The 27,956-nt window shown below is 44.0% G+C and overlaps 1 protein-coding gene across 7 annotated transcripts; it reads right to left on the bottom strand.

Moving 5' to 3' along the window:
• Positions 1-124: 124 nt before the first annotated feature.
• NUTF2 (nuclear transport factor 2) lies at positions 125-26,212 on the bottom strand. Of its 7 annotated transcripts, XM_074151980.1 has the most exons (7): positions 26,113-26,171; positions 23,970-24,023; positions 14,550-14,674; positions 12,785-12,856; positions 8,617-8,715; positions 4,856-5,004; positions 126-664 (listed from the first exon to the last, which is right to left on the bottom strand). In XM_074151980.1, the coding sequence occupies exons 3-6, from the start codon at positions 14,646-14,648 to the stop codon at positions 4,894-4,896; spliced, it is 381 nt and encodes a 126-aa protein (XP_074008081.1). In that variant the 5' UTR covers positions 14,649-14,674; positions 23,970-24,023; positions 26,113-26,171; the 3' UTR covers positions 126-664; positions 4,856-4,893. The 7 variants fall into 7 exon arrangements, with proteins under 7 accessions (XP_074008082.1, XP_074008078.1, XP_074008079.1 ...); XM_074151981.1 differs by lacking the exon at positions 23,970-24,023 and having other exon boundaries at positions 125-664; positions 26,113-26,203; XM_074151977.1 differs by lacking the exon at positions 4,856-5,004 and having other exon boundaries at positions 125-664; positions 26,113-26,193.
• Between the last annotated feature and the right edge of the window lie 1,744 nt (positions 26,213-27,956).

Genomic DNA, 27,956 nt, shown 5'->3' with positions numbered 1-27,956 from the left:
GTAAAACTATCATGTGCTCTTCAGTTTGAGGTTTAGGTTTGAAAGCGTTTCCTCACCAGGCAGACACAGGATAGCCAAAGCAAATTATATCATGTGCTCCACATCCAACTCATTAAAACAATTTAAACTGTTAAGAAAATCTCATGGTTTTATTGTGTAATGTAGCATTGAAACATCTGAACAAATCAATATCTGGGCTGTATAGGCTGCTGTTCTTTCATTTCTTTGGGTTATAGAGCATCTTGTCAGTACAGAAACAACAACCTTTTGCGTTATAAATTCTTTCCGAGGCATGCTGGTACAACACAAATTTCTCTTGTCAAATGCAGCTAAGTCTAACTTCCAAACATCATGCACAAGAAACTCATCTAGTGACAATGTAAACTCAGCAGAAGGGCAGGTCACAGGCCTTGCTTGCTCACGCTCTGCAGCGCTGCAGGTTTGTGTATGATATTTGGAATGTTCCGTGAGTGTGAATAATACCAGTAAGAGAAGAGGAAAAAAAAAAACAAAACAAAACAAAAAGCACGGGTGCCTCGGGATTGGCAGCTCAGCCGAAGTTGTGCAATGCTAGCCTGAACATGTCATTGGTGCACACCCAGGCGTCGTTGATGTTCTTTAATAGAAATATCTGGTGGAATCCCATGATGGGATCTTCATCAGCCTGTAGAAAGAGAAGAAAAACAAATTCAAAAAACTTTTTTTTTTTTTTTGAGAGGTGTATTCCAAAACTCACGATAAGACAACTTAAAAGATACGGTTAACAGTGATGTCACATGCTGTAAGATGCCAAGTACCTCAGGAGACATGAATACAACCAGAGGTTCTCTTCCAACAAACACCTGGGACCCAATGACAGAAATTCTGCAAGGGCATCTGAAGTCGGGTTTTTCTGGAAGACTTGCTTGTTCCAGCAGCTTCACAACACCGATAAGAGCATCCCTGCATCAGCACTGAATCACAAATTTTCTTTGGGTCTTGCCCAGGAACCAACCGCAAAAACCAAGGTGTTTCACAATTAAGTTTGTAGATGCTCTACTTTGGATTGATGACAGAGGGAGTTTCTGTAGAAGTCAGTATCAAGAATATTGCCTGAATGATCTAGGTACTGACTGTGGCCTTTGAAATCTTTCCCAGAGCAGGTACAGCTGGCCAGCAACTTAATACTTCCCACTTCCACCATCCAGGAAGAGCTGGAAGGGGGTGAAGTATCTGCTGCAGCTGCAAGAGATGTTCCAAGCACAAAGATCTTCACAGCAGAGACTTAACTCCTGCCTGTGATGATCCATCCAGGTGGGTTGTAGTGCCTGCACTAAATTTACTATATTACAACAAAAGTAGCAAATAGTACTAGAGGGAGACTACTTCTCCCACCTAATGTTTATGAGTCTCCTTAGATACAGCATGCAGGAATTAAAGCTTCAAAATAACATAAATGATTCCCAAATTGGCTGGAAATCACACAATAGGATTCAATCTCAACAGCACATAGGACCTAGTTAAAAAACAGTCTTCTGATACTGACTATAGCACATTCAACTCAGCATTTTTGAAGGATTTTAAGCTCTATTCTGTCAGCACGTGATCATTCAGCTTCAGAAAAGGGGGGAAATGCATTAAAAAAGCATTGAAAAGCAGCAGCCGGAGTAGCATGCGAAAGTCAAAGTGCTGAATGTTTATTTTCAATGCTGTGCTGCTGTCCACCAAAAACAGCAAATGAAAAGGTTGAAGAGCAAAGCAGACTACAAAATAAACCAAAAAAAAAATCATTACTTAAAAAAAAGTGATGTTCCTGTAAGTGTTAAATGGTCTGTGAAACAAGTCAGCTTTGAGGAGCAACTTGCTGAGGACATCAGTTTTATCACAAAACAGCAAGTCTGCCAGAGCACTGGTAGGATCAGGGGCATGTAAAAGCAGTGTTCAAATCTAAAACCACTGCAAGGATTTCACAGCTGCCTAGGAAATAAAACAAAGATGAAGTGCAGTTTCAATAAGTGTATGCTAATCCTTGGAGGAAAACCAAAAAGGGCCCTAGATTTGCTACTGCCTCTCAGAAAAGTGATACTAAAATCATGATGGACAATGTTTTATTGTTGTTTTTTTTTTTAAACCAGCTCAGAGCTCAACAGCTATCAAGGCAAGCAGAGTGTTAGCAGTTATTAGGAGGACCAGAGAAGCAAACCCCATAAGTAAGCAACTGCATGAATGCGGAGAGCACCCACGTACCAAATCCTGCATGCACTTCTTCTCATTTAAAAAATTAAAATGATAGAATAGGGAAAGGTGAGAGAAGGGTAAGAAAGATGAACCAGCTACAGCACAATTTCCCACTGAAGCAAGGAAATAGAGTACAGCTCTCCAGCTTGCAAAAATGTGATCAGGGTAGGGAGAATGGGCAAGATATCAAAGTACCAGGAAACCAAGAAGGACAAAGTGAATGAGCTACTATTACAGCCAGAAATTAAGAAGGTAACAAGTAAGAAGTATGAGCAAGCCAAAGTGTTCAGTAGACAAATGAATGAAGGAAAAATCCACAAGCACGACAAGTGCCAATAGAGTCACTGGTGATGAACTGGGCAGCTTTTGGTCACGTTGACATATGTCTCCTTTTGCATTAGGCAGAGGCTCTGTAACAATCAGCACAACGTGAACACAAGCAATTCTGCCAGATTAGACCAGCTGTCCGTCTAGTTCATTAGCACATACAACAGCAGTCATGCTAATTATTTCAGGGCCAGTATCATCATTATCAGCTCTGCCCAGAAGAGACACTTGCATAGCCATGCTGAGGAGGTGGCCTGTGCACGGAAACCCACAGGTTTACGCCTTTTCTAGCTTCTCCTAGGATCAAACGTAGCACTTGCATCCCAGTATAGTCTCACTACTGCTTGATGGTTGGTAGGTTTCTGGACATGAAGGACTCTTTAAGAAAACTGAGTAGCATCAGATCCGTACACTAAAGTTTAGCATGCAGCTTTGTAAGGCATCTAATTAGTTCTATCCATTTTGCCCAAGTTGGAATGAACTCATATTTGTGTCAGCTCCTTTCGAATGGCTTAGTTTCAACTAGCCTGGCAGAATCATTTCAGCTTGAACCATTCTAATCACAACTATTAATAAGCTTCTAGTATGTGCTCAGCTGCCATACAGTCTCCTCTTCTTAAGTCACTGAGGCATCTATTACACGGTGCAAAAGTAGCTTTCACACTAGATTTGGGCAGGTCATTACTGACACAAGTACACTTTTAAAAATATATACCTCTGGAAAAAAAGGATATCACCACCAGACTAGTTTTAGTGTAGGTTTCCTTGGTTTCTGATAAGCCTACCTGCACTGCAGCTCTTATTGCTTTGGCTCGAGGAGAATTTGCTCCTTTCTTACCCAATTCAGGACTGGACACATGAAGATTAAAAGAAAAGGGAATTCTTCCCCAAACACTTGCTGTTGTACATATGGCAAATACACTCAACGAAGTCACACATTATCGCTTTCTTTATTGCTTTCATGTTATGTCTTCACAGCATAGATGAGAAGTATACTTTGAAACCAAGGAAGATCCTAGATTTAAGGCAAATGAAATAATTTATAGTCCATTCCCAAAATTCTGAATACATCCTATAAACATATAGCAAAGACCCACAGTTGAGTGACTTGAGATGCTCTAGAAGGCATAGAGCATCTGGATAGGCAATGGGCCTATCCCATTTTATTTTGGATCTTCATCACAGCTTCGATAAGCATAAAGAGTTTCACTGAGGTTAACTTTCCATTCCAAATTCAGTTATGTCCAACTCAAAATTTGCATCCCAGATGCAAGCCCAGGCTCGAAACACAGGGGCTTCACTTTTCCTACAGAGCTTTCCTTTATGCAGTTCAAATTCTTTTCATGACATCCTTGAATTAAAACAAAAAAAAGTCAGAGCATCAGATTGGAAGGATCCTCTGGTTTCCAGTCCAGCGTGAGCATGGGCTACCAGCAGCACTGCATCAGCCACAGCTTTGTTAGCAGAGTCTCCCAAGCCTCCAAGAACAGACATTTCACAAGGCGTCCAGGCACCACTTCCCAGGGTTTCAACCTTCCAGTAAAAAAAAAAAAATCTTTCCCTTGTGTCCAATCTGAGCCTCCCAAGTAAAGGTTTGCAACCCCTGTCCCTTGTTACACTACCTGGCACCACCAAGAACAGCTTGATTTCAGGTTGTTGGAAGTACTCAACCACCTTCCACCTACATTTCAGGCAGATTGCCCTCAGCTGCCTCCTTCCTGGCTCCACCAGCTCAGGAACACTGCCAACCTTGGCAGCTTTTTGACCTCTTCCCATTTTTCTACATCCCTTCTGACCTGGAGGCTCAAAACTGTAGAAAATTCTCATCTCACAGAGCCGTGGGTCGTGTATTAGATGCAACACTACTTTACAATCCAAGTTTAGCTGTACAACTTTTCTCCTCTTGTCTGGTCAGTTTTTCCCTTTCACCAGCTCCCCACAGCAACTGTTGATTAACTACAGGCTCGCAGCTATCCTTATCTTCAAACCGGGACACAGAGAAAAGGCTAATTACTTCAGACAGCAGGTTCTTTCAGATGTTAAAAGCCTCCTTTAACAGGCTTTAAGCAACGCTTTAAGTGTTCAGCATGCATTACAAAAACATCCAGTGATTTTAATTGCAAATTTCCCTTCCCTTTTAAGACTAGGAAACACCGCATAACAATTAGTTATTCACGATTAATTCTGCAACAATCACTTCAAAATCCACACTCTGGGGGAGAGCCACAGCTCTGCCACATGGCTCTGAGAAATTGCAAGCCACAGCCATGCTTCTCAAGTGCCACAAGAGCGAGAAGAGAGCGCTCCTTACTCGACCAGGCCAGCGAGGAGGAGAGGGCAGGCACAGGGTTAGCCGTTGTGGAGGCCTAGCCTGAAGACTTCGTTGGTGCACACCCAGGCACCTTGAAAATGTTTCAACAAAAAGGTTTGGTGGAAGCCTAGAACCTGGTCATCGTCTGCCTGAGCGTGACAGGAGAAATACGTTACTGGGTGAAGCACACCGATCACACTGGGTGACATGCTGGATGGACACTGGCAGAGCAGCATCACACCAAATGAAACTCACTCCTAAAGGCTTAAAACTGATGCTCACTCTTCCTAGTTGAAGCAAACACCTAATGAATAGCAATAAAAACCTTAACAGAATTAGAATAGGTGGAGGTATATTTATTATACCTCTAAAGGATAAAAAAAAAACCCATTACTACCTATCCCAACATCCACTAAAGAGGATGTTTCATCTATTTACTTGTAAACATGCTTTTTAATGAAAGCGATTACTGTACCTCTTCTGCCAGCAAGTTAGAGCCTCCCTAGTGACATTCACCCTACTTTGATGCTCTGTTATTCTCCAACATCTTCCCCAAGCAGCTGCTGTGTCCGGCCCACTCAGTGCACATGATTATTGTGCTGTCTTTTTTTTTTTTTTTAAATTTACAATTCCTATTGGCATGAGCAGCCTGGGCTGTAGACTGGAGCAGCACAGAAACAGGCGTACACCCTGACCTTGTCACAGGGCAGTCATGACTCCAACTGACCCCAGTTAAATCCCCCTCCAGCAGGGGAGGCCAAAGGCTTAAAACAACCCTTTTACCGGTTTACTTAAGGCATAATACTCCAGTAAAGGAAATACAGAGTTTGACAGGAGTAGTCCTTGACCCCATTATTTCTTCAGAACTATTCTTGTACAGTTAAGAAGGGAGCTGAGGCTGTGTGACAATTTGGGAGCAGTTCACCCCACAGTATACGCAGGGAGAGTAGAAGGTTTTTCTGATTTGCTTTGGGTTTTTTTTCCCTCCTAAAACCAAACAAGATCAAAATATAATGGTTTAAGGAAGAAATACAAGATGTGTGCAGCTCACTTAAGAAAGAGTTTCCACTGAACTTTTGGGACTAGGAATTCAAACAACTACAGCCTCAGAAAATCCATTTAAGTATCATGCCAAGAATGACTTCTGAGGAAAGGCGTGTTACAGGTGTTTTAGCCTTATTATTTTATTGGATTAGTCTATTAAAAGCATTATGCATGCTCCTTCATTACATAAACAATGCAAGTTTTGAAAAACCACAGAGGATTCAAAAGTGTATACATTAATTTTAGTGGGCTTTGAAGAATTTGGCTCAGTCCCATGAAAAGGATAACTGAATAGTAAGCAGGAAGCGTGGCTTTTCCCTTCAAACCCTGCTACTGATGGTCTGGGAAGTCCCTTTCCTTGAGCAAATTTTTCTACTTTTCCTTGAGACCAACAGATGTGAGCTGTGCAGAGCAGACACGCTTTAAAGGCAAAACTTTAAATAAAATTAAGTACGCTGCTCCATGTTTGCCTGTTAAAGTGTACCCCGTTCAACCAGAGCTACAGATGAGCCACTTGTTAAAATGCACTGACTGAACCCAGTTGTTCTCAGTTACTGTACTGGTTTGGGAACAGCACTGAGATGCATTGAAATGGCTGTCAATACCTGTGTATTGGCACAAGAACAAGTGCTCTCTACATACGACAGCCAGGTTCGTGTACTGGCAGAGACAGTTACTACATCTGTCACACTACTGACTGTTACTGATTATTTCATTTGTCCACCTGTGTAAGTATCATACAAGGCAAAAGCAAGAAGTCCAAATTCTAAGTTGACTTTGACTTTCTGGACACTTCCTCAGTGAGGAGCAGCATTTGCCAGGCATTAAAATGTGCTTTTTAAAGCTAAGATTGGAGACACATACATGTGAAGAGTAGAAAAATGTTGCCTCTCCTAATAAAAATTAAAAAACAAGTTGGATTTGATCATGACAACAGGCATACTTTAATCCAGTATGTTTTTTCCAAGTACACCTAGATGCACTATCACGTGATCCCTGAATTATTCTGAATTACTCTGCAAGCTGAAATTGTTTGGAGGATAAAAACCAGCACAGTAAGAAATACTACTTCAAGTCACGGTATTTATGGAAAGCTCCCAGACTGCATCTACAACGCTAACGACCATACTAAAGGATGAGAAAAACCGAAAGCTTTACAGAATCTGCAAGAAGTTGGTATCTCACCACAGGACTCACCACAACCACTGCTGCAAGCTATGATCTGCTTGATGATGATGCAATAACCTTAAAAACATGACTGTGCAAAACCAGGTGCAGATGTGAGTGACCCGAGACACTGAGTCAAGAAGTCTTGGCCACATCACTGGGTTCTGTGCACATCCACGAGCGGAACAGATGAGATCAGCACATCTGACGTCATCCCTGTCCTGCACTTCAGTGCTTTCCATGGCCACACATGGCCGTCTGTCCTCAACAGCGTGTGCAGGTGGGACTGAGCAACAAGAAAGCTGGAATCCAGCTTGCAGGTAGGAAGCAGGAGCAGCTTTAAGGAGAGCCAAAGCTGTCTATGTTAGGTTAGAAGTGGATGCACTACACTGGGAACTGCTCTTCCCAACTGCCCAGCCCAGAAAGATTACAGGAACAGCAGAGCAAGCAGGTTCACACGCTCAGTCCCGGGTTTGCTCAGTGAACGGTTCAGGCAGTGGAAGTTTGAATGTTTTGATACTGGAGGTGCCATTTGGCATTAACAGGAAAAGGAAACCTCACCAGCTATTTTAAAAGAAACTGAGTTCAAGTGATTCTAAAGACTGGATGGCTTTAGAGTCTTTAATTGACAGCATGGCTGAACCAAACCCTGACAAAACTAACTCTGATAATTTTAACTATTACTGTGTAATTTCACACTTTTAAATAAACACTGCCCTCTGTGAGCAAGTTTTGCCCACAGCTGACTTTACACCTTTACAGGTCGTTTTTTGCAGATTCCAGGACAACTTCTTTCATTGATAAGTAGTGTAACTACCTTACAAGTCTGTGGCCTAGTATATTTAGACCCAACATTTTTCTCAACATAACAGAAGACTACATAAGTTGATGCAGTTCAGTAGTAGAACTTAAACAGGGATACTACAACCTGAAAAATGACCCGATTTCTTGACAAGAAGAAACTGTTTCAACAATAAGTGTTTGATCTCCCATTGCTGAACCAGTTTTGACTACAGAGGGACTGGACTGCATTGACACCAGGACAGTTCTTGCGTCCTGCGACAGCAAAGGAAAAAACATGGTCTTACTGAAGGGTTGTCAGCTGACAAAAAAAGGTCTGCTAAATCACAGGTCGGTGCATACGCCAAAGAGCATATTAAACTAGATGTGCTTCTATTGTCCAAGGACACTGTAATGATGATTTAAAATGCAACAGAGGACACTGAAATCTTACTGTGTCAGGATAAGGGAAATATTGATGCCTTTAGAGTCCATATGGTATTTGTATGCACAGTAAAAACCACGGTACTTTGCTTGGCAGGAATATACAAGTGTCAAATTTCAGGTGGTTTACCTAATGCTAGTTATCTGAAGGGATGAGCAGTTTCTTGACAGTCTTGAACGGCGGAAGAATAACGTCTCAATACCAGCTTACCAGTGTTCCTTCCCCACCCAAGACAGCATTAATGTTTTCAGAAATCGGATGATTTAGAATCCTGCAAAAAATCTAAGACGTAAGCATTTGTTAACCTGTAATGGAAAGAGTTTACCTTAAGCTGTCCCACTACCATACTGAGTATACAGCTGTCAGGTGTAGGCTGATGGTCTTGTGCTGTGATGCTGTGTTGTATTTTTTGGAAAGGGAGGCTCTACAATGAAAAGAAAGAAAAGTAAGGTGTAGTATTATAAATAAGTGTACGATCATTGCATTATTTAATTTACAAAACAAAAATCAAGCAAATCCAACATTATGAAGTGTTAGACAATTTTGGTAGTGCTGCATGGACAGTTGCTGCAACTTGACACTACTGAGGTTGGGTTGATCTTAACAGTTGTGTTTTTTCAAGCACTGAGACATGACATAGTATGTCACCATATACATTAAGTAGTACCTGTTCCTATTACACTGCCCGAAGAGCTTCAGTTCACCTACAAGCTGAAAGTTCATGTGATAAAGGCACAAATCTTCTCTGCTCTGAACAGTGTTAAAGGACTGATTACCAGACAACTCTTAATTTGCTTCTCTGTTAAATGGCCATGAATACAAAGGAAAGGTGGTTGACCAAGACCCAGTGTTCAGGACTTGAAATCCACATATCCACCTTTCCCCTTTTTTCTTTTCCTTTGTAACAGCACCTGAGGGGAAACCACCACAGCAACAGGCACTGTCTTTGCCACGTACCAGGTGGGAGCAGAAGGAAAGGAGGAAAAGGTGGAGAACAAAAGCACACATATTGAAAAGAAAGCTTTCCATGCTCACGTAGCAGATAAAAGTATGTCTGGAGTTAAGTGTGCAAGGAACACACCTTGAGAAACACCAGACATTGAGGAGTAATTCTTCTCTTTCAACTTAGACGACATTCACATTCCAACCACAGAGGACTCCATGCGGTGAGCATCAAACCCCTGGGGGATCTCAGAGTCCTGTCACCGAAACGCAGTTTTGGCACCGTTCTGTCAGAAGCTGCATTAATGCCAGATGCTTTAGAAGAATCATTTCAGCCCAGATGGAGCTCCGAGTGACCACATGGCTGATATCCAGAGTCCACCCACTGCTCAGCACAGCAACACGCGGGCATTTAAACCTCAGGGTGTACTTTGACACTTTTGCTTCATTTCCCTGATTTAACGGGTTGAAGCAAATCCAAGCACATACTTTGGCAAGTTCTGCATTTCTCTCTGGTGGAAGGAGCCTGGAAGACCTCCTAGAAGGCCTAGGTACAACAACAGGAGACTCAAGTCCTACTGTCAAGGATGTGAAGAACAAACTTGTCCCTGACAAGCATAAGACTTCAGGAAGAATACCAGGAAGCTAAATCCTTGGATAACAGAGAACACAAAAACTGTGGAAGGATCAGTACCTGGGGAAGCAAAGGAAGCATACAAAGCAGCCCTCTAATCAGAGGGACACTGTTCAAGAAAACTCTCTAATAAAGCCTGCAGTGTTTCCTCTTGGCTGGGAGAACAATCTCAATCTACCATCAACCACAAAGTCAGCCACTGGTTTGTAATATGGAATAGACATTTAGTGACAAAAAAAAAACCTCCCAAGAGCAGTCTCTTCTGAAGATTACCAGCAGAATATTTTCCAGGGTCACCATCCTGCACTTGAATGTGCCTGCACAAGCACGGGCTGGGACGTTGCACGCCCTTACTTTGACAAAAAGAGTACTAGGAAGCCTGGTCCCACCTCAGCACAACAGCTTCTCGTGGAACGAGTCCTGCAAGAAAAGTCTCTTGGAAAGGCAGAGAGATGAAGGGGAATGAACGTCTTTGCATCCAGAACCCAGCTTCCAGTGTGACAAGATGCCAATAAGGGGTGAGACTGGAGAGAGAAGACAGGGAGGAAGGAAATGCTTGAGTCAAGAACTCTGCAATATGGTGACAAGGAACCAAAGTCAAGGCTGAGTAAGACGGTGCCCATTTCAAGTATCCAATTGTCCCCTTCAGAGAAAAGGACCCCGAAGGTTGGCCAGCCAAGTGAGCTACTCCTTGTGTGATACAGTAGGGGAAATCCCACTGGGAAGAGTAGGGTTAGCTGACAGGAAAGGTCACTGATTTTGGGGATAGAGAGAAGCTACCTCAAAAGGACGGTTGCTTGTCAACATCCATCTGTACTGGAGAGAAGCATTTCTTGAGATGAAGAGTACAATAAAGCGACTAACAAGCAAGAAGCCACACAATAACCAAGGCTTTTAGTACCCTCTGACACTAAAACTTGTCTGAGCTTTCACTACCAAAACCGTGGAATCCTCCTGTAAGTCAGGCAAGAGAAATTCTGCAAGAATGAAGCAGAGTAGCTTAAACTCACTCCTGGCCACAAATGGCAACAAAGGTACCTGTCCCAGCTTCCTGCTTGGTCCAGGAGGCTCATACAACTACAGGATTATCTCAATTGCTCAGGCTGTCCCCTGATTAGGACAGGCTCTCTATTTGAAACAAGTTCAGCACCAAATAAGAGGGAAGGAACAAGTGTCAACTCCAACCTGAAACAAGGTTCAGGTGCACCAGTGCTGGCAAAGCAATGTTGTTACAACCCTGCCCTACTGCCTTAGCATCACCTGAGAGAGTGGGTTGAAAACCTCTGCTGTGTAACAGCAGCACTATGGATAACTTGTTGTAAAAGAAAATCCCACCTCTTGGCGCTTACATTGATTAATCAGCAGCCAGGCACTGAGGAACACAAGAGGTGCAGAAGAATTTCAGGGTCAAACTTGCAGTAATCTGCTCAATGAAGAAGCTTCAGCAGCACAGAGAGAGTAGGTGAGCACATTAAGTGGAAACAGCAAACAGATCCCAAGCAGCTCAGTGCTCACAGGGGTACGCCGAAAGACATCACAGCCAAGGTAAGTTGATACAGCCCCATAACGAGCCATGGCAGTGGAAGGGCATGGAGTAATTTTACTGCATTTCTTCCTTACTTTAAGCAGATGGATACAAGTCAGAAATACTTCCCCTGAGGCAAAGAGCATGCTTTCACTCATCAAGCAAGACTGTGCAGCAGGCACACGAATCCAGAAAGTCCAACTGGCACCAGAGACAGGGAAGGCAGAGATGAGTAATGCTCTGGTGGGAAAGGGGCCGATGGGCACAGATCCAAGGCAGCATCTGAGACACTGTGGCCAAGCAAATGCTTAGCTGGTTGGGTATCTACATGGCTTCCAGCCCAGAAGTCTAAAGAGCACCGAGTACACAAACAAGCAACTCTGGAGGTTGAGTATCTGCTCAACCAGAAGCGAGTAGCTGTGAGCTGTGCTATTTCTGAGGTGTGCAGCCTTCTCAAAGGCAACGCAGACACCTAAAACACAGACCTAGGGGCAAACCTCACCCTTCACAGTTAAAGATGTCCTGATGAAAGCAGTGATTCCAGAACACAGGAGCAGTAGCTGTGCAAGATGACAAGTGTCCAAGCTAAAGATTTTTGAGTTAAAGATGGTGTATCTGCCTGATATACCATGCTCTGAGCAGAACATCTGAGGACCCAACACATGCCCTGCACAGATCTTGCAAGAGAAAAACTTTCTAGTCTCACAACAGCTTATAGGCACACCCAGTTTTATAACAGAAGCACTGGTTTATTCAAAAACATAAAACTTCTCTAAATTTAACGATATGAAGAGGGAGGGAGAGTTTCAGTCTCTACAAGGTAAGAAATGCTGTCCTCTCACTTGATGAAGAGGAAACACTGGTTTCAAAGTCCTGAATCATAATTGCTCATATCTGAACAGCTGAAAAATGCTGCACTAAGGATAAATCAGGTTCTCCACCACAGAATTTATTTGCAGTTTATTTATCCAAAACCAAATTGCTCCTTGCAATAACGTGTTTAGCCTTTATCACAGGCAGATCCAAATAACAGGTTTGCTATTGCTACTTCTTTGGCATGCTTTAAAAGAACAAAAAACCACCTTCCATTCCCCTAGATCACGGTGTCAGCTTATGAACTTTATTAAAAATAAATCAATAATGTCAGATGCAATTGCAGTCACAAAATAACCTTGCAAACTAACACAGTCAATTAACATTCCACCATTAGGCCCAACAATAGAACATAGAATTAAATCACAAATAACATTTTTTGAGGACCAAATGTTGGAAGCACAAGTCCCATGTTCAAGAGTTTTAAACTGCTGAAGTTGAAATCAAATTTTCAGAAGCAATTAATTTACAGTCTTCAGAAGTGTTTCCCAAAACATTTGATATGGATTACAGACTTACAGAGAGTTTTTCAACAATAGCTGCTTTGCCCTGGAACTGCTGTCCTTCCCACGTAAGGCATGATGCATCGATCTGAAGGGAAAAGAAATAAATTCATCAACCTGCTGAGGTAACCCTTAAGCAATCCTGTAAGAGACTTTCTTTACTTGACATATATCCTTAGAATCCAGGTATTTGGAACCTACCTCAAAGGGAGATGGGAAAGAAACCACAAAGAACAACTGAAGAATTGTGGAATAACCAACTAAAAATTAAGTAGATTAAATTTAATTATGATTCTACCAGGAAAAAAGTTCCAGCCTTTGGATCAAAGTTAGCTTTCAGAAGAAAATTTAAAGGACACCAAATATTTTTGTCTCTCTACATGCTTGATATGAAGAAATCTGAGAAGATGAGTTACAGCACCAGCTTTTTTTCCTCTCAGGTACTGATTTGCATACCCTGTTCACTCCCAGAAAGTAGAATGTGCCTCTAAAGGTTTTCTAACAGAATGCCCTGTGTGGCACAAAGTGATTGAGGTGCTTCAGCCTAAAAGCTCTCCTGAGCATGCAATGTCAGGTGCCACAGCAACTGGAAAGAAGCTTTCTGTTCAGCTTAGGGTACTCTGTTTAAACCAGAGTCACAATATCCTATTGTAGTCCAAGAACACTTCCAACCTCCATAACAGTTCTCCTGAACACATTTGCATAGGTATCTCCATTCAGTGATCAAAGACAAAGGATGGAAAAGCCCATGAGTTCATTTTGTGGAAGGCCACGTTGCCAGGAATTTAAATTAGCCTGTACTTACCACCAGTCTTCTGAGGACTGATAGCAAATACACACCAAGCCAAAGAGCAAACGCTCTCAGGGCTGGTGGATACTGCTGAGGAAGGAATAATGAGGGGTGTCAGATGGTGTTCCTGCAACAATTTCCATTCTCAACAGCTCAGTGAAGCTTAATGCAACTCATCCAGCAGATGAAAAACAGGTCAGGAAAACAGGATATGCTGCTAGAAGACTTGTAAGACTTGAGCGTCTTGCTGAAACACCTCAGCCACCCAGCAGCATTCCTCACCACCAGTAATCAGCTCCACACACAGGGCACTTTGCATGTTCTGGAGGAGTCTTCCCCCAAAACTAAAAGCTGAGGTTCCTTGGGTTTGTTAGTTACAACCTTTAATTTTGGAAGCCAAATGCACTTTGCCCCAAATAAGGAGCAAAAATTAAAAGCTAATTTCTGAAGAAATTTGAACTGCACTTAAATTTCTTTAACAAAGTCTCAATATTTAATATGGATTCAAAATTTTATATCTATTTTCATGTTCTGAGGATTAATACAGCATGAGCTCCAATAAATATCTATAAAAACTGGTAAATACCTACAAGAACTGCTAAGAGTAGGACTTAAATCACATCCCACTTCAAGAGGGATCCAAGCAAATCCTCACCTGCAAATCAATGGCAAACTAAGGCTAGCATATTTGCTTTTACAGAGAATTTCATCACCAGATCATCACCAGCCCCCTCCACTACAAGCCACCATCTACAGCCAGTGGAGGGTTTTATGAGTCTGCTTATAGATAAGGCAAAACAAAGCTCAAAATAGAAGTGAAATGTAAAAGAAATGCAATAAATAAAAAGTTGAGTAAGTGTGATTGCACTGACTGACACTCTGGAGTCAGGATAAAACCCACTGTCCCATCCTCTGTATTCCCACACATCAAACCAGAGAAACCCAGGCAGACAACGGGACAAAGCCCTAGCCCCCTTTTGTAGATACTTACATATATTGCTCCTAACTGAGTCCTGTCTGCATCAAAAAGCTGGTAGTAATGTTGTACAAAGCTGGACCCAATCTGCTCCCAGATAGGCTTGTCTCCCATTCTGAATCCTCACCTAAAGCCAGTGACTGTAAAACAAACAAAAAATTATCAGAAACAACAATCACACAGGTAAGCATTGTACTTGTCTTGAGCATTAAGCATCCATAAACACAGATCTGCTCAGACGGCTGGAATTTTTCTTTGGAAGAAGTAGGACAAATCTCACCTCTGTATCCTAGACCTTTGTAAATAAAAATAATGGATACCAAATGGTTTAATTTCTTATTATAGCGTTTGGTGATTTTCTAGAGCTATTTCAGTGGGAGGTCACAACTTGCATACAACAGTGGAGAACAACAAGAACAAAAATGAGTGTCACCACCTTATATTCACACCATTCAAAAACTACACCATCTCAAAAAGTTGGCAAGCGCTCACTATTTCGACTTTATCTCATTTACTGTAAACAACTGACGTGTTAATATGGATTGTATGCAAGAAGCTTAACACCAATTGATTTATCTGTTCAGCTCCTCAGGCATTTCACCTTCCACAGGCCATTCTAAGGAAGGGTGTCCTTTCAACGGTTCACAACAGGAGCTAATTCACTAGTTCTCTGCTGAACACAAGCTTACTTTTCCATCCTTTCACTAAGGCTGAATCATTCTCAACGCTTATCTCTGAACCTGCAGTAACTTCAAGATACAAGCCATGATTTCTTACAGTGGTGAGGGTCTGCAGTTCCCAGTGAAGGTACTGGAAGCTCAGAGGCATCACACACTTCTGAAGCCAAGTCCCTCTATTTTAGAGGGGTTAAACATGCAGCACGTGTAGCAGCTCAGACAGATCCAGCCTGGAAGCTATCATGCACTATGAGTACAGATGATCCCTTTACCATGCCATCAAATTTTTCAAGAAAGCAAATTCATTTTTTCTTTATCTTGGTATTTTTCTGAAAGAATCAATTATGCTAAAAGCCAAAACACAATGCCACGCTCAAAACCCACTACAGAGATTTTAAGATCCAAGCTTACTTAAAGCAAACTAAATTATACTTGTTAAACATCAAGACCTGTCAGGCACTAGTCCCTCTATGCAATCCCTGACCAGGAAACCTTGAGCTACTGGTCTGGTTGACAGGCTGAGGGCCTTTTGGGCCTTTTTAGTCCGGAGAAGAGAAGACTGAGGAGGGATCTGATCAATGCTTATACATACTTAAAGGGTGGGCATCAAGAGGATGGGGCCAGTCTTTTTTTCAGTGGTGCCCAGGGATAGGACAAGAGGAAATGGGCACAAACTTGAATATAAGAAGTTCCACCTAAACATGAGGAGGAACTTCTTTCCTGTGAGGGTGGCAGAGCCCTGGAAGAGGCTGCCCAGGGAGGTGGTAGAGTCTCCTTCTCTGGAGACATTCAAACCTGCCTGGACGTGTTCCTGTGGGACCTGCTCTGGGTGTACCTGCTCTGGCAGGGGGTTGGACTAGATGATCTCCAGAGGTCCCTTCCAACCCCATATCATTCTGTGATTCTGTATTGCACTGCAAGTCTGGAAAGGTGTGAAATTCTGTTTTACTACATGGGACATGATAGAGTTATTTTGGCTTCCTTTAGATATCAGTTACTCACACACCTGTTTAAATTTGACAAATTCCTTAGAGAAGCAAAAAACATATTCCCAAGATCTCCACAGTGAGTATCACCAGGCCTAGCTAGCTTTCTGTGCGCAGACAAGAAAGCTCTCTTCATATTTTAGGCCTTTGGCTGTTTGAGTTTTACTCATGCAAATGGGTGCTGAAATGGGTTCAAACCCTAGGCCGGAAGTTTTAAGGTTACTCAAATTTGGCCAGACTTACAGAAGATCAAATACCTTTTATTAGATCAATGGCATAACAGGAGGTAGCATACAAGTTCTCAGGGTGGTAAATTCAACCACCAAAGTAAAATAGAAACCAAGAGCAATTGCTAGAGCTTAAACACCGGGACCACCTGGGGGAGAAAGAGGCTGGCACGCATGGAGCAGAGAACATGACAGCACAGAGAGCGTCATTGGGAAGGTGGATCTCCCTGCTGAGAACAGGCTGGTTTGTGGCCTGTGAGAAGAGGTTCAGCAGGAGGAGCTCTGGTTGTGACAGTGCATCACAAGCAGATCCCACAGTTTTTGACATCCAACTGATGCTGGCTGCACACTAGTTCTCAACTGTGCCTTAGAAATTTATTTTATTCAAGGATGTGGTCAAAAACGAACTTAAGACAGACATAAACCTATCCCATTTTTAAACACCCTTATTTCCATATCAACCATCTAAGCAATACAGTCAAACTCAGTAACCCTGCACACTGAGACTAAAAATTCGAAGACTTGTTGCCACATAACTAATATTTGAACTGCTCCAAAAAGATCTACAATCTGGCGTCAGTCACCACCAAATCTGCTTCACTAATACATGCAATACATGACTCAGTCTGAAGGAGTTTTACCCAGTGCAGTCACTCCTCTGGGAAAAACAGATCACAAATTAAAAATCCCTCCAAGTACAACAGGTTTAAAAACAAAACACACGCCCCGAACAACTTAAACCTACTTCTTTACAAGAAAAATGTTGTATTGATTGTGCATCCACAGTTGCTACCTACCAGCCTCACCTGGAAAAGATGCAGAAAACAAACAACTTTAGCCTGTTTTAAAAGATTTCAGCATGTATTAAAGGATTTTATGTTGAAAGAAAACCACCCTAAAACCATCTCACCAACTCCCTGGGAACTTTACTGTGTGATGCCCACCCTGCTGTCGGGAGGACTCTCGGGTCTTGTTTGGAAGACCAGAAGTACTAGTATGTAGTTTTGAAGTCTGCCTTTTCCCTTCCAGACCTACAGGCACCTAGAGGTGTGTTGTTTGTGATGGCTGTGGTGGAGCCAACAACCAGTCCAAGTGAAAATCACTTCTGTTCACTTTTTAAGGATCATCAGAGCTTCATCTTCAACCCATGAACTCGCATCACTATCAGACAGCCTTCCTAAACACCCACGTGCAAATCTAGTTGACACCTATTGATGTTAAACAGCCTCACCTAATACTGAGGCGAAATAGTGAACAGCAGAAAAATACCAGCCGATTCTCCTGAAGATCAAGTTAACTACCACTAAATTAATGTTTTTCCCCACACGCACAATGTGTACTCACATTGACTTCAGCAAGGCTTTTGACACAGTCTCCCACAGCATCCTTATAGGTAAGCTTAGGAAGTGTGGATTAGAAGAATGGACAGTGACGTGGATTGAAAACTGGCTGAAAGACAGAGCTCAGAGGGTTGTTACTAGGAGCACAGAATCTAGCTGGAGGTCCGTAATAAGTGGTGTTCCCCAGGGATCAGTACTGGGTCCAGTCCTCTTCAATATATTCATCAATGACCTGGATGAAGGGATGGAATGTACCCTCAGCAAGTTTGCTGATGATAAAAAACTGGGAGGGGTGGCTGACACACCAGAAGGCTATGCCGCCACCCAGCAAGACCCGGACAGGCTGGAGAACTGGGCAGAGAGGAACCTGATGAACTTCAACAAAGGCAAGTGTAGGGTGCTGCACCTGGGGAGGAATAACCCCCTGCACCAGGACAGGTTGGGGCTGACCTGCTGGAGAGCAGCTCTGAGGAGAAAGACCTAGGAGTCCTGGTGGACAACAGGATGACCGTGAGCCAACAATGTACCCTTGTGGCCAAGAAGGCCAATGGCATCCTGGGGTGCATCAGGAAGAGTGTGACCAGCAGGTCAAGAGAGGTCATCCTGCCCCTCTGCTCTGCCCTGGTGAGGCCCCATCTTGAGCACTGTGTCCAGTTCTGGGCTCCCCAGTTCAAGAAGGACAGGGAACTGCTGGAGAGGGGACAGCAGAGGGCTACAAAGATGATGAGGGGCCTGGAGCATCTCCCCTATGAGGAGAGGCTGAGGGACTTGGGTCTTTTTAGCCTAGAGAAGACTGAGGGGGGATCTGATGAATGCTTATAAATACTTAAAGGGAGGGTGCCAAGAGGACGGGGCCGGTCTTTTTTCAGTGGTGCCCAGTGACAGGACAACAGGAAATGGGCACAAAACTGAATTTAAGAAGTTCCACCTAAACATGAGGAGGAACTTCTTCACTTTGAGGGTGGCAGAGCACTGGAAGAGGCTGCCCAGGGAGGTGGTGGAGTCTCCTTCTCTGGAGACATTCAAAACCCGCCTGGACACGTTCCTGTGCAACCTGCTCTGGGTGGACCTGCTTTGGCAGGGGGTTGGACTAGATGATCTCCAGAGGTCCCTTCCAACCCGATATCATTCTGTGATTTCTGTAGTCATCCTTGGAAGCTCACTGTACCATCACACAAACCTAAGATCAAGCTCTATGCTATCACTGCACCTCCTTTAGACCCAGAGGCTTTCAACTCAAGGCACAACAGCGTCACTCAGACAACAAGTGCCTTCTGTTCCACCCTGAAACTGTGTGAAAGCCTTTGAGACTGCAAGAAATTAAGGAATTCTTATTTTAAATATAGAAAGTAGTATTATGGTTTCTAAAACTAAAAATCAGTATGCTTAGTATCTTCTTCTAAAAATGTATTTGCATTTTGGCAGGTAAAATACCATTAAATAAATTAACAGTATAAATTAGACCAGTAATAATGTTGATTTTTCCAGAAGTGAGAACCAAACTAAAAAAATAAACGCTGCTGAGATTAATGATCCTTGATTTTTTTATTTTTATTTTTTTTTGTTGCAACCTTGCTCTTTTTCCTGTGTCACTAATATATGGTTTTGCTGAACACTCTCAGTCTCCCTGAAGAGGTTTTTTATTTTCGTTTTCTGATTTCTCATCTTTTCCTCCATGCTGTTTTATGTTTTCCGCCTGTCATCACAGAGGTAAGAAGCTTAGAGATGTGCCTAAAGAAAGAACAAGATAGGAATGATCTTCTGTGTCATCAAGCCCAGTACCTTTCAGTGAGATACAAGCCACCTAAGATTGTATTGACATATTTATCAGGATGCTTTAATGAGATAAATGTAATATAAAAGGCTTTTAAGACATATTCCAAAGCTAGGAAGAATGCACATGTTCTGATGTTGTCAAACACAAGGACAACACAGATGTGCCTCGGAGCCATCCAGCCAAATCTATCCGTGGCTCACTCAAAGTTTGGTTAGAGGGAAGAATATTCAGTTAATATTAGAACCAGACAAAAAATGTGTTCTAGCTTACTGAAACACATACACCTGTCGTTTTAAAGCCACCTGCTGGAAGTTACAACTGTATGAGCGTATTACTGGATATTCTATCTTAATTCCCCATGGAAAAGGAGACCGATTCCTTAACCTAATTAATTTTCTTCCCTTCAAACCAAACCTCCCTCATCACATCCACTTCAGAACATCACAGCCCATTCCATTAACAGCTCCTTTGCAGAAGCACAGCAGCAAAGCTGAGCTACCAACACAGAGTGTGGTACTTCAACGCACGTTACTCCATTTCTTAGAATCTGCTCATATTGGAGAATTTAACCCCACATCAAACACCCCCCAGCAGTCGGGGCTCGAGCTGAAACCCGATACAGCTCCTCAACTTTGTCAAACCATCCAAGGCTACACTGTACCCCAAAGCTTCTCTCCCCCCTTCCCCATAGGTTCCTCCAGCTTGTTGGTCTCCATGCTGGTCCAGGAGGGAGATGACCGCCTCAATTAAGCTCCCCCTCATCTGCTTTGGCACACTGCAGATGGCACCAATATCAGGTGAAGCTGCATGGCCCCAGTAGTAGTAGCACCAAGGAGGAGGAGGATGCATCACGGTATGAGACCAAGGAGGACTGGAAGGGAACTGAGCCTTCACACAGGCCACGAGTGACCCTGAATTAGACTAGGGTTACACTGGCAACAGGTTTTCTATCCACAAAATCAAGAAACACAGGCTCTTTCCCATTGCCGGTTACAGTTGGGCGTTCCTACCTACACTCATCCCTCTTCCTTCTCTGCCTTAACTCTGGGTGTGAGGGACCAGCAGAAACACACCAAGACATAACTCCTAAGGGGAGCACAGCCCTTAAAAGACCCATTTCTGCAAAAGGTCTGGATGAAAACTCTTCCCGTTGCTTCCTTCAACAAACAAAAAGCCAGGAAACAGCCTGGAGACAACTCTCATCAGCACACTGTACCATGAAGTCCATCTTCCTGCTCAAAAAGCATCCCCAGAGCTACTCAGAGGCATAACTTGAGGAAAAGCCACCTTTTTACTTAGCAAAAGTAGAAAGCTTCCTGCTGACAGACAAATAAAGAGAGCATTTTTCCTGAAACATGTAAGCACCAATGATACCGGGAGCAGGTAGGCGATCGTCACATCTCTGCAGTACGGAGAAAGACCAAATAATTGGTTCAACCAGCAGCTGTGTTTACTGCATTATCAGACCTGGACATAAGTAAGCTCACTGTTATCAATTTAAAAAAATTGAATCTTTGAATTCAAGCATGGCAGACCTTCAAGAAGAATCCTGTGTTTTCTGAAAATGTCAACAAAAAACTAGTATGAGCAATAATAAATTATAATGTAAGTTGCTAAAGAAAACCAAGGTGGTCTCCCAGGACTGCCACATTTAAAAAGCAAGCTGCATTCAAAGAATCAATGAACAACCATCACAAGCAAATAAACTCAGTAAAGCCTTTCTGATCTGTGGAACATCAAGAAAGAAAACACAGAATTTAAAGAGGAAAGACCTCAAACCAGTATATTCTAATATGTTAGTGGAGAAAAAAAAATTGCCATCTATTATCCAGTTATGACTACACTTATTCCATAAGTAATCAGACGATAAATAAGCCGCAATCCCTGGATATTAAAGCTGTTCCTATGCACCATTGCACCGAAGTTAAACTCTCTTAAGATCGAATTCAATCTTGTTTTCTGGAAGATTTGAAAAATTAGTGTAACAAGAGAGCATCAATGCTCCTTTTAACATGGTGCTGTTTGTCCAGGGGTACATGGCAAACATGATTTAGACCATCAGTTGCTGCACCCTTCACTACTGATTAACAAGAGTAAATAAGGACAACGAAAGAGCTCTCAGTTGTTTCAGTTCCTGTTATTCATGCAATTTCTACCACACATGTATTTTTGATTGCTCAGGTTAAAGAGTGAGCAGTAAAAACAGAAAAAGTAAAGCAGCAAACAGATTTTAGACTATTTTTCCTTCAACCTCTTTTCCGTTGCCACTAAAACATAAGAAGACAGGAGTGTCTCCTGTACACGCTTTCTAGGAACACAATGGAACCAGCATCACAGGACCAGTTAATCTTCTCTCAAACAGATCATCTATTCAGCTATACCAAGAATCACTCGATAACATCATCTTCCTTTAGCAAGGCCATACACTGTCAACAAAAGAAACTATGCAAACGATCAAAGGATAATTCAGGTTGTAAGGGACCTCCTCCAGCCCAAAGCAGAGTGAGGTAGGAGATCAGACCAGGCTGCCCACACCTGTTTCCACTTTGATCCCCAAAAGCTCTGATGATTGAGACTGCATAACCTCTGTGGGCAACCTCTTCCCATGCCTAACCGTCTTCACACAGAGGGCAGCTCTCCTGTCTCCAGTCACAATCCCTTCTGTTTCAATTTATGCCCCTTGTCTCCTGTGCTCCCACCACACACCCCTGTGAACAGCCTGGCTCCATTTTCCTGGTAAGACACTGGAGGTAGGAACAAGCCCCACACAAAGCCTTTTCTTCTCCAGGCTAAACAAGCCCACGCCAGGCATAATGCACCTTAATACGGGGGTGATGAACCACTGGAACCTACTCAGGAACATCATACATCATCAGTCACTTATGTTAAACACACCGTACCTCTTCCTGAGAAATTCCAGTTTTGTGGTCAATCTTTCTCCGTTTGAAAACCTATGAAATTTCCAGTTAAGGAGCAAATTCACACACTCAGAGACTGAGAGAAGGGCTTCTCTTACATATCTTCACTATCATTTCCACCACAGCTGACTGATCCATAGAGGTTAACAATCTGAGAATTACTGCTCCAGACCAATCAGAAATTACCGATTTCAACATGGACCTTCACCTAGAAATTGCTATGGGCTGCGCTGTGCAAGAAACTATTCTAAATGCGCTTTCAGATCTAAAAATAATTAAACTAGATATGTGAACAGTGGAAAGATGGAAAGGGAGAAAGGGAGTAAGTGACAAGGCGCAGACTGTTTTCTTCTGAAAAATATGGAAAATAAATAGCCTTTCCCCTTCTCAGCCTTTTTATTCCTCTACTCCAACTTCATTAAAACAAATTAATGCAGGAATTATGCCAACCTGAAGTATATTTTTTTGGTTACAGATGTCAGCAAGTACCAGGCCACTAGTAAACAAAACACACGGGGAGGACTCCAGCAAAGCTTTCACAGCACCTACAGCTTGATGCTCATCCTGTCTGCAACCTGACAACCCAACAGAGTCATGACGAGTCAGCCGAGACGATTTTCAAACATATAGACATGTATTATATTACATATAATTGGACAGGAAGACATAACGTGGTGGTGTTAAGAAACAGCCACAATGCTACACATCTGGCATTTTTTTGCCACAATATTCTTGCTGCAATCCTAAAACTGAATTCAAGTTGACAAGGCTGAAGTCACATCTCTTTTCCCCAGGATGAACCCAAGACGACTCAGTTTTAAAGTAACAGAGGAGGCAATGGGGGACAGGAGGGGGAAACTGCTGCACCACATTTTTCTTTACCTTATAGGCACAGTAACATAACATTTAATCTCCAAGAAACAGCAAAATCTAAGATATTTCTGTCTATCTGTCTTTGATTATCATGACAGCTGTTTCAGGTTAAGAGAAAATTAGGAACTGATTTTTAAGTTATAGGAGCAAAGATGTCATACTACAGTTATGTAGTAGTAGTTTTTCTCTACCAAATAATTACTTAAAAATTAATCAGGTTTGTTCATGACCTCAGCAAAATAATATTCATTATTAATCTTTATTCTAAACAGAACTTCTATCAAAACCCGCAGTTTAATCCTTGCGACTTTTCTTGTGGTTCACAGCTGAAGTTTGGCACGTTTGAATCACTGTTGTACGTGTGTTAAAAGTAGTCATGTAAATAACAGCCCTGAATTAGACAGCACAAAGGTAGTCACCCCTGAAAACAGAGCCATACGTACCTTGGTGCAGTGATAAATGCAAGAGGACCAAGATAACATTGCTATTTTGCATTATATCACCCCATAATTTTAGGTTTAAAGCCAGCATTCCTTTATTATTGACTGGCAGTGCTCAAAGTATGGAAAATTTTCTCCAACGTGCTTTATGATCCACAAGCTTTTCATGTATATAAGCAACACCTGTTCCACCTCACCTCCAAATGACTGGTCTCCAATCTTTGGTTGGGCTCCAAATTTCCAAAATATGCCTAAAAAAAAAAAAAAGTCACCGAAACCTTTTGTATGATATCTACCTAACCATCTTCCACTTCCAAAACCACATTTCCCATCCTGCTTCGCCTATTTTTTTCTCTCTCTCCCCCCCCCAACACACAATAGCCCCACTTCCAGCAGCATGGTACGTGAGCACACAAGTTGGTCATGTACAAATATGAACATCAAACCTGCCCGTGATGCCATAATATCCAGGAGTTTTAAAACAACTGAAAGAAATCATGCTTGAAAGTGTTACCAGTTATCAGTACATTTTGTGTAAGGACTGAAATACATACTCAACACTACCACGACCTAGACGATCCTATTATTAATGACAGAGACAAAAGAATCCCCAACAGAGAGAACGGCAGAAACTTGTTACTGTTTGCATTTTTCTAAAGAACTGAACAGACACAGGTGTTAAAACAACTAAATTTCAAATCATTTACCAAACAACCTGCAATTTTTTAGGAAAGAACATGAAATTAGGACCCCAATTGGAAAATAATGAAATAGTCCACAAGTAAGTCAAAATGTCATTGTACTTTAAATTAGATTATGTTTTTCACCAATAATGATGTTATAGATTTCTGTTTCTATGCAGAGACACATGAAATGCTAAAACAAAACTTAAAGTCACCACTCACAAACACAGAAAGCATTGCTTGAATATAATTCCTCCCAGAAAAAGAGAAACCAAGAAAGTCAACTTGAGAAGCAACCAGATTTAACTTTCAAGCAAGTTCTGCAACTGATTCCTATTCCTCCTTCAGGCATTTACCTGGGCTTTGTTCCTGTTCGATGCTAATACAATGTATACGCTACAAATCCAACTCTAAAATATACATTTACACTGGAAGTGACGGACTTCAGATGAGAACTAACAGTTAGTTGAAGCATTACAGCCTGCCTTCGACAGGGAGTTAAATGTGAATTGTAATAACAGCGTCTTTGGGACTTAACACCTTCAGAAAGCTCTCTCATATTAACAAAATGCAACATACAGTCCTTGCTGCTGTAAATTTTTGCAGATTTTGAGTGCTTTTAAAGCTAAAAAGTGACAACAGCTACAGAAGCAAAAGGAAAAAAAAAAAATCTTCTCTTTCAGAATCAAACCATAAACTGGCAACTCAAAGGAAAAAAACTAGGGGGCTACAGCAGACCCCTGAGCACACGCACTGCTTGGAGCTTTACTCCAAGGAAGGGTACGCGACAAAGTGACTCAACCACGTCGGGTCAACTCACTCCTCGCACAACCTTCTGGCAAGACAGTCGTACAGTAAGAACATTAACAAACAAAAAAACCCCACACCACCACCAAAAAGCGCAGAAAGCACAAGCAAGTACACCTCCTGTCACACCCCACGGACCCTCTCCTCCAAGCTCAGAGAACTCAAATCCCCTTCTCCCCCACTGCCACACCAACCCAGCGCAAAGCCCGCCTGGTGGCCCCCAGAAAAAGACACACACACACACACACCCCTCGGTGGCCCCTAGAAGCTCTCCCCCGTTCCCCCCGGGAGAAGCTCTCCCCCGGTGCCTCAGGCCATGGCGGCGGCAAAGCCTCGAGCAGGGGCAGCGCTCCCGGGAAGGGCCGGCCGCCGCCGCGGGCTGGGTGCGCCGGTGCTCCGCCTCACCTCCCGCTCACCGACCGACCGGAGGGACCCGCTTCTTCAGCCTGCGGCCCAGGTTCGCCCCTCACTCCCCTCAGAGCTGAGCCGGGCGCCCTCCACACCCCTCAGCGCCGATGCAGAGCCAGCAGCGGCGGCTCGGCTCCCTCAGCCGGTAACCGCGGGCGCCGAAGCCCCGGCCGCCGCCCCTCGGGGACGGCGCCTCAAAGACGGGGAAGGTCAGGGCGTCTCCGGCCGCCGGTTGCCGCCCAGCCCGGCCCGCGGCCGCCGGCAGCGCCCCGAGGCGGGGCTGGAACCGGACTGCGGGGCCGCGGCCAGCGACGGCGGGGTGGGGCGGCGCCATGTGCCGGCCCACGGATGGCCGTGGCTCAACCCGGTCCCGGTCCTGGCCCAGCTCCCGCTCCCGCCACCCCACCGGGTACCCGCCGCCGCTCCGCCCCCCCGCACTCACCCCGCGGCTCCCACTATGGCGGCGGCGGCCCCGTGCGCGGCGCGAACCCCCTCAGCCTCTCTCGCCCGCGCTCCCCGCCCCGCCCCGCCCCGGCGGCCCCGCCCCGCAGCATGCCGGGACAACGAGTCCCGCCTGCCGCCGGAGTGTGCACTGGGAAGGGAGCGGGGGACTACAACTCCCGGCGTGCCCAGCGGCACAGCCCGCCGTGGCTCATTTGAATGAAGGGAAGGGGACCGCGTGCCGCTGGCCCCGCAGGCCGTGCCCCGGAGCACTGTGGGATAGTGGCGGACCGACCTCCCCCGCTTCAGCGGGGCTTTCCCGCCCCAGGCCCGCCGCCTAGAAACCCTCCTTGGGGCGTCGGGGCCCTTCCGAGACAAACCGTCTGTTCGGGGGCTACCCGAGCCGTCCCCGGGGCCCTCGTCTCACGGGGAGGCTGCACCTGGCCCCGTCACCCCCGGAGGTTGTGGCTATGGCGGCTGACGGGACCTTCGGCCCACTCGGCCCGTGTCACTCGCCCTGGCTACGACTGACGCCGGGGTGTAATGGTGACAGGATTTTGCCCCACAGAGGGATGCTTGTACTGCCCACCCTCAGAGGGCTGTCGGCCGAGTGTGGAAGTTGGCAGTGAGTTGCAGGTAGAACTGTAGATCCTGAAATTTAACTCCCCTAACAAGGGCTATGCAATGAAATAATGTAAAATGTGTGGTCTCAAATGTGGAGGCCCACGCTACATTCACTCAAGCAGCAGCAGGGAGGCTTATAAAGGTGCAGAATCTGTAGTTAGGTGATAGGGCTGAGCCTGAAAGAGCTCAGTGGTTGCCCGGTGAGCACTCCGGTGTGGTGGTTTAGCCCAGCTCTGAAGGTTCCCAGGTCTTTGCCTGAGTGTTACCTGTCTGCTTCTTAGAAAGAAACAGCATTGCACAACCCTGGAAGGTCCACAAGGCGTTTGTCCGGCCTCACTGCTGAGGGCAGTACTATTGAAAAGGAGATAGAAGTGGCAGACGCTGAACCTCTTTCCTAGATTCCTCTGTCGTCACACTAACAGTATTTTCCAACAGGTTTCTCCTATTCAAAAGAGGCAAACCTGCGTGCCAGCACCGGTCAGTCCCCATCTCACGTGTCGGTCCCCATCTCACGACTTCTTACCCCACTTGGCCTGGAAAAGGAGACTGCAGACAGCTGAGGCTCCACTGACTCCAGGTGAAGAGCAGCTGAACAATGAGCAGGTGATTTTTTTTCCCCGCTCTCCCCCTTGTTTTCTGACTGAGGTGCTGGTCCATACCTGGGAGAAAACCATGACCTTTTTAATTGCCTTTATCATGATATTCGCAGACCTTCAGCTGCCAGCCTGAGACGTGTTCATGTGATTTACACCTTGTGGCTGCCACCGATGTCTCTCCCCCAGGGGGGAAAGATCACAGTGGAATGACTTGGACCATCCTGACCACAGTTATTTGTGGACTCAGCTTAAGAATTTGTGTCATGAACAAAACCCGTTTTAAAAATTGTGAAGCCTATGACACTCTTACACAGGTAAACACTTTGTACACAGCAACCCTCAGGTTTATCAAGGAACTGGGCTGATTACACACCAATGCAAAGCTGTGAATATACAGAAAAAAGTACTTATCATTTGTTCTTCATATCGAAAGGCAAAGGAGAAGGATTTGCATGATACGCACCACCTGGGGTCCCTTGTTCTTGCTGATCTGTTGTGGAGTCAGTTCGAAAAAGGATCCAAACCTGGAGCTTGCAGGCTTTAGGATAAAATGCTGGTGATTTTCCTTCTGCTATTCCTGTAATAGCCGTTATAGTGGGATAAGTATCTTTTAGGATGTGGCTAC

Source organism: Numenius arquata, chromosome 8 (genome assembly GCF_964106895.1).
Source record: "Numenius arquata chromosome 8, bNumArq3.hap1.1, whole genome shotgun sequence".
Classification (NCBI taxonomy): Eukaryota; Metazoa; Chordata; class Aves; order Charadriiformes; family Scolopacidae; genus Numenius; species Numenius arquata.
The sequence above is the reverse complement of the archived record's forward strand: the minus strand, read 5'-3'. Positions and strand labels throughout refer to the sequence as shown.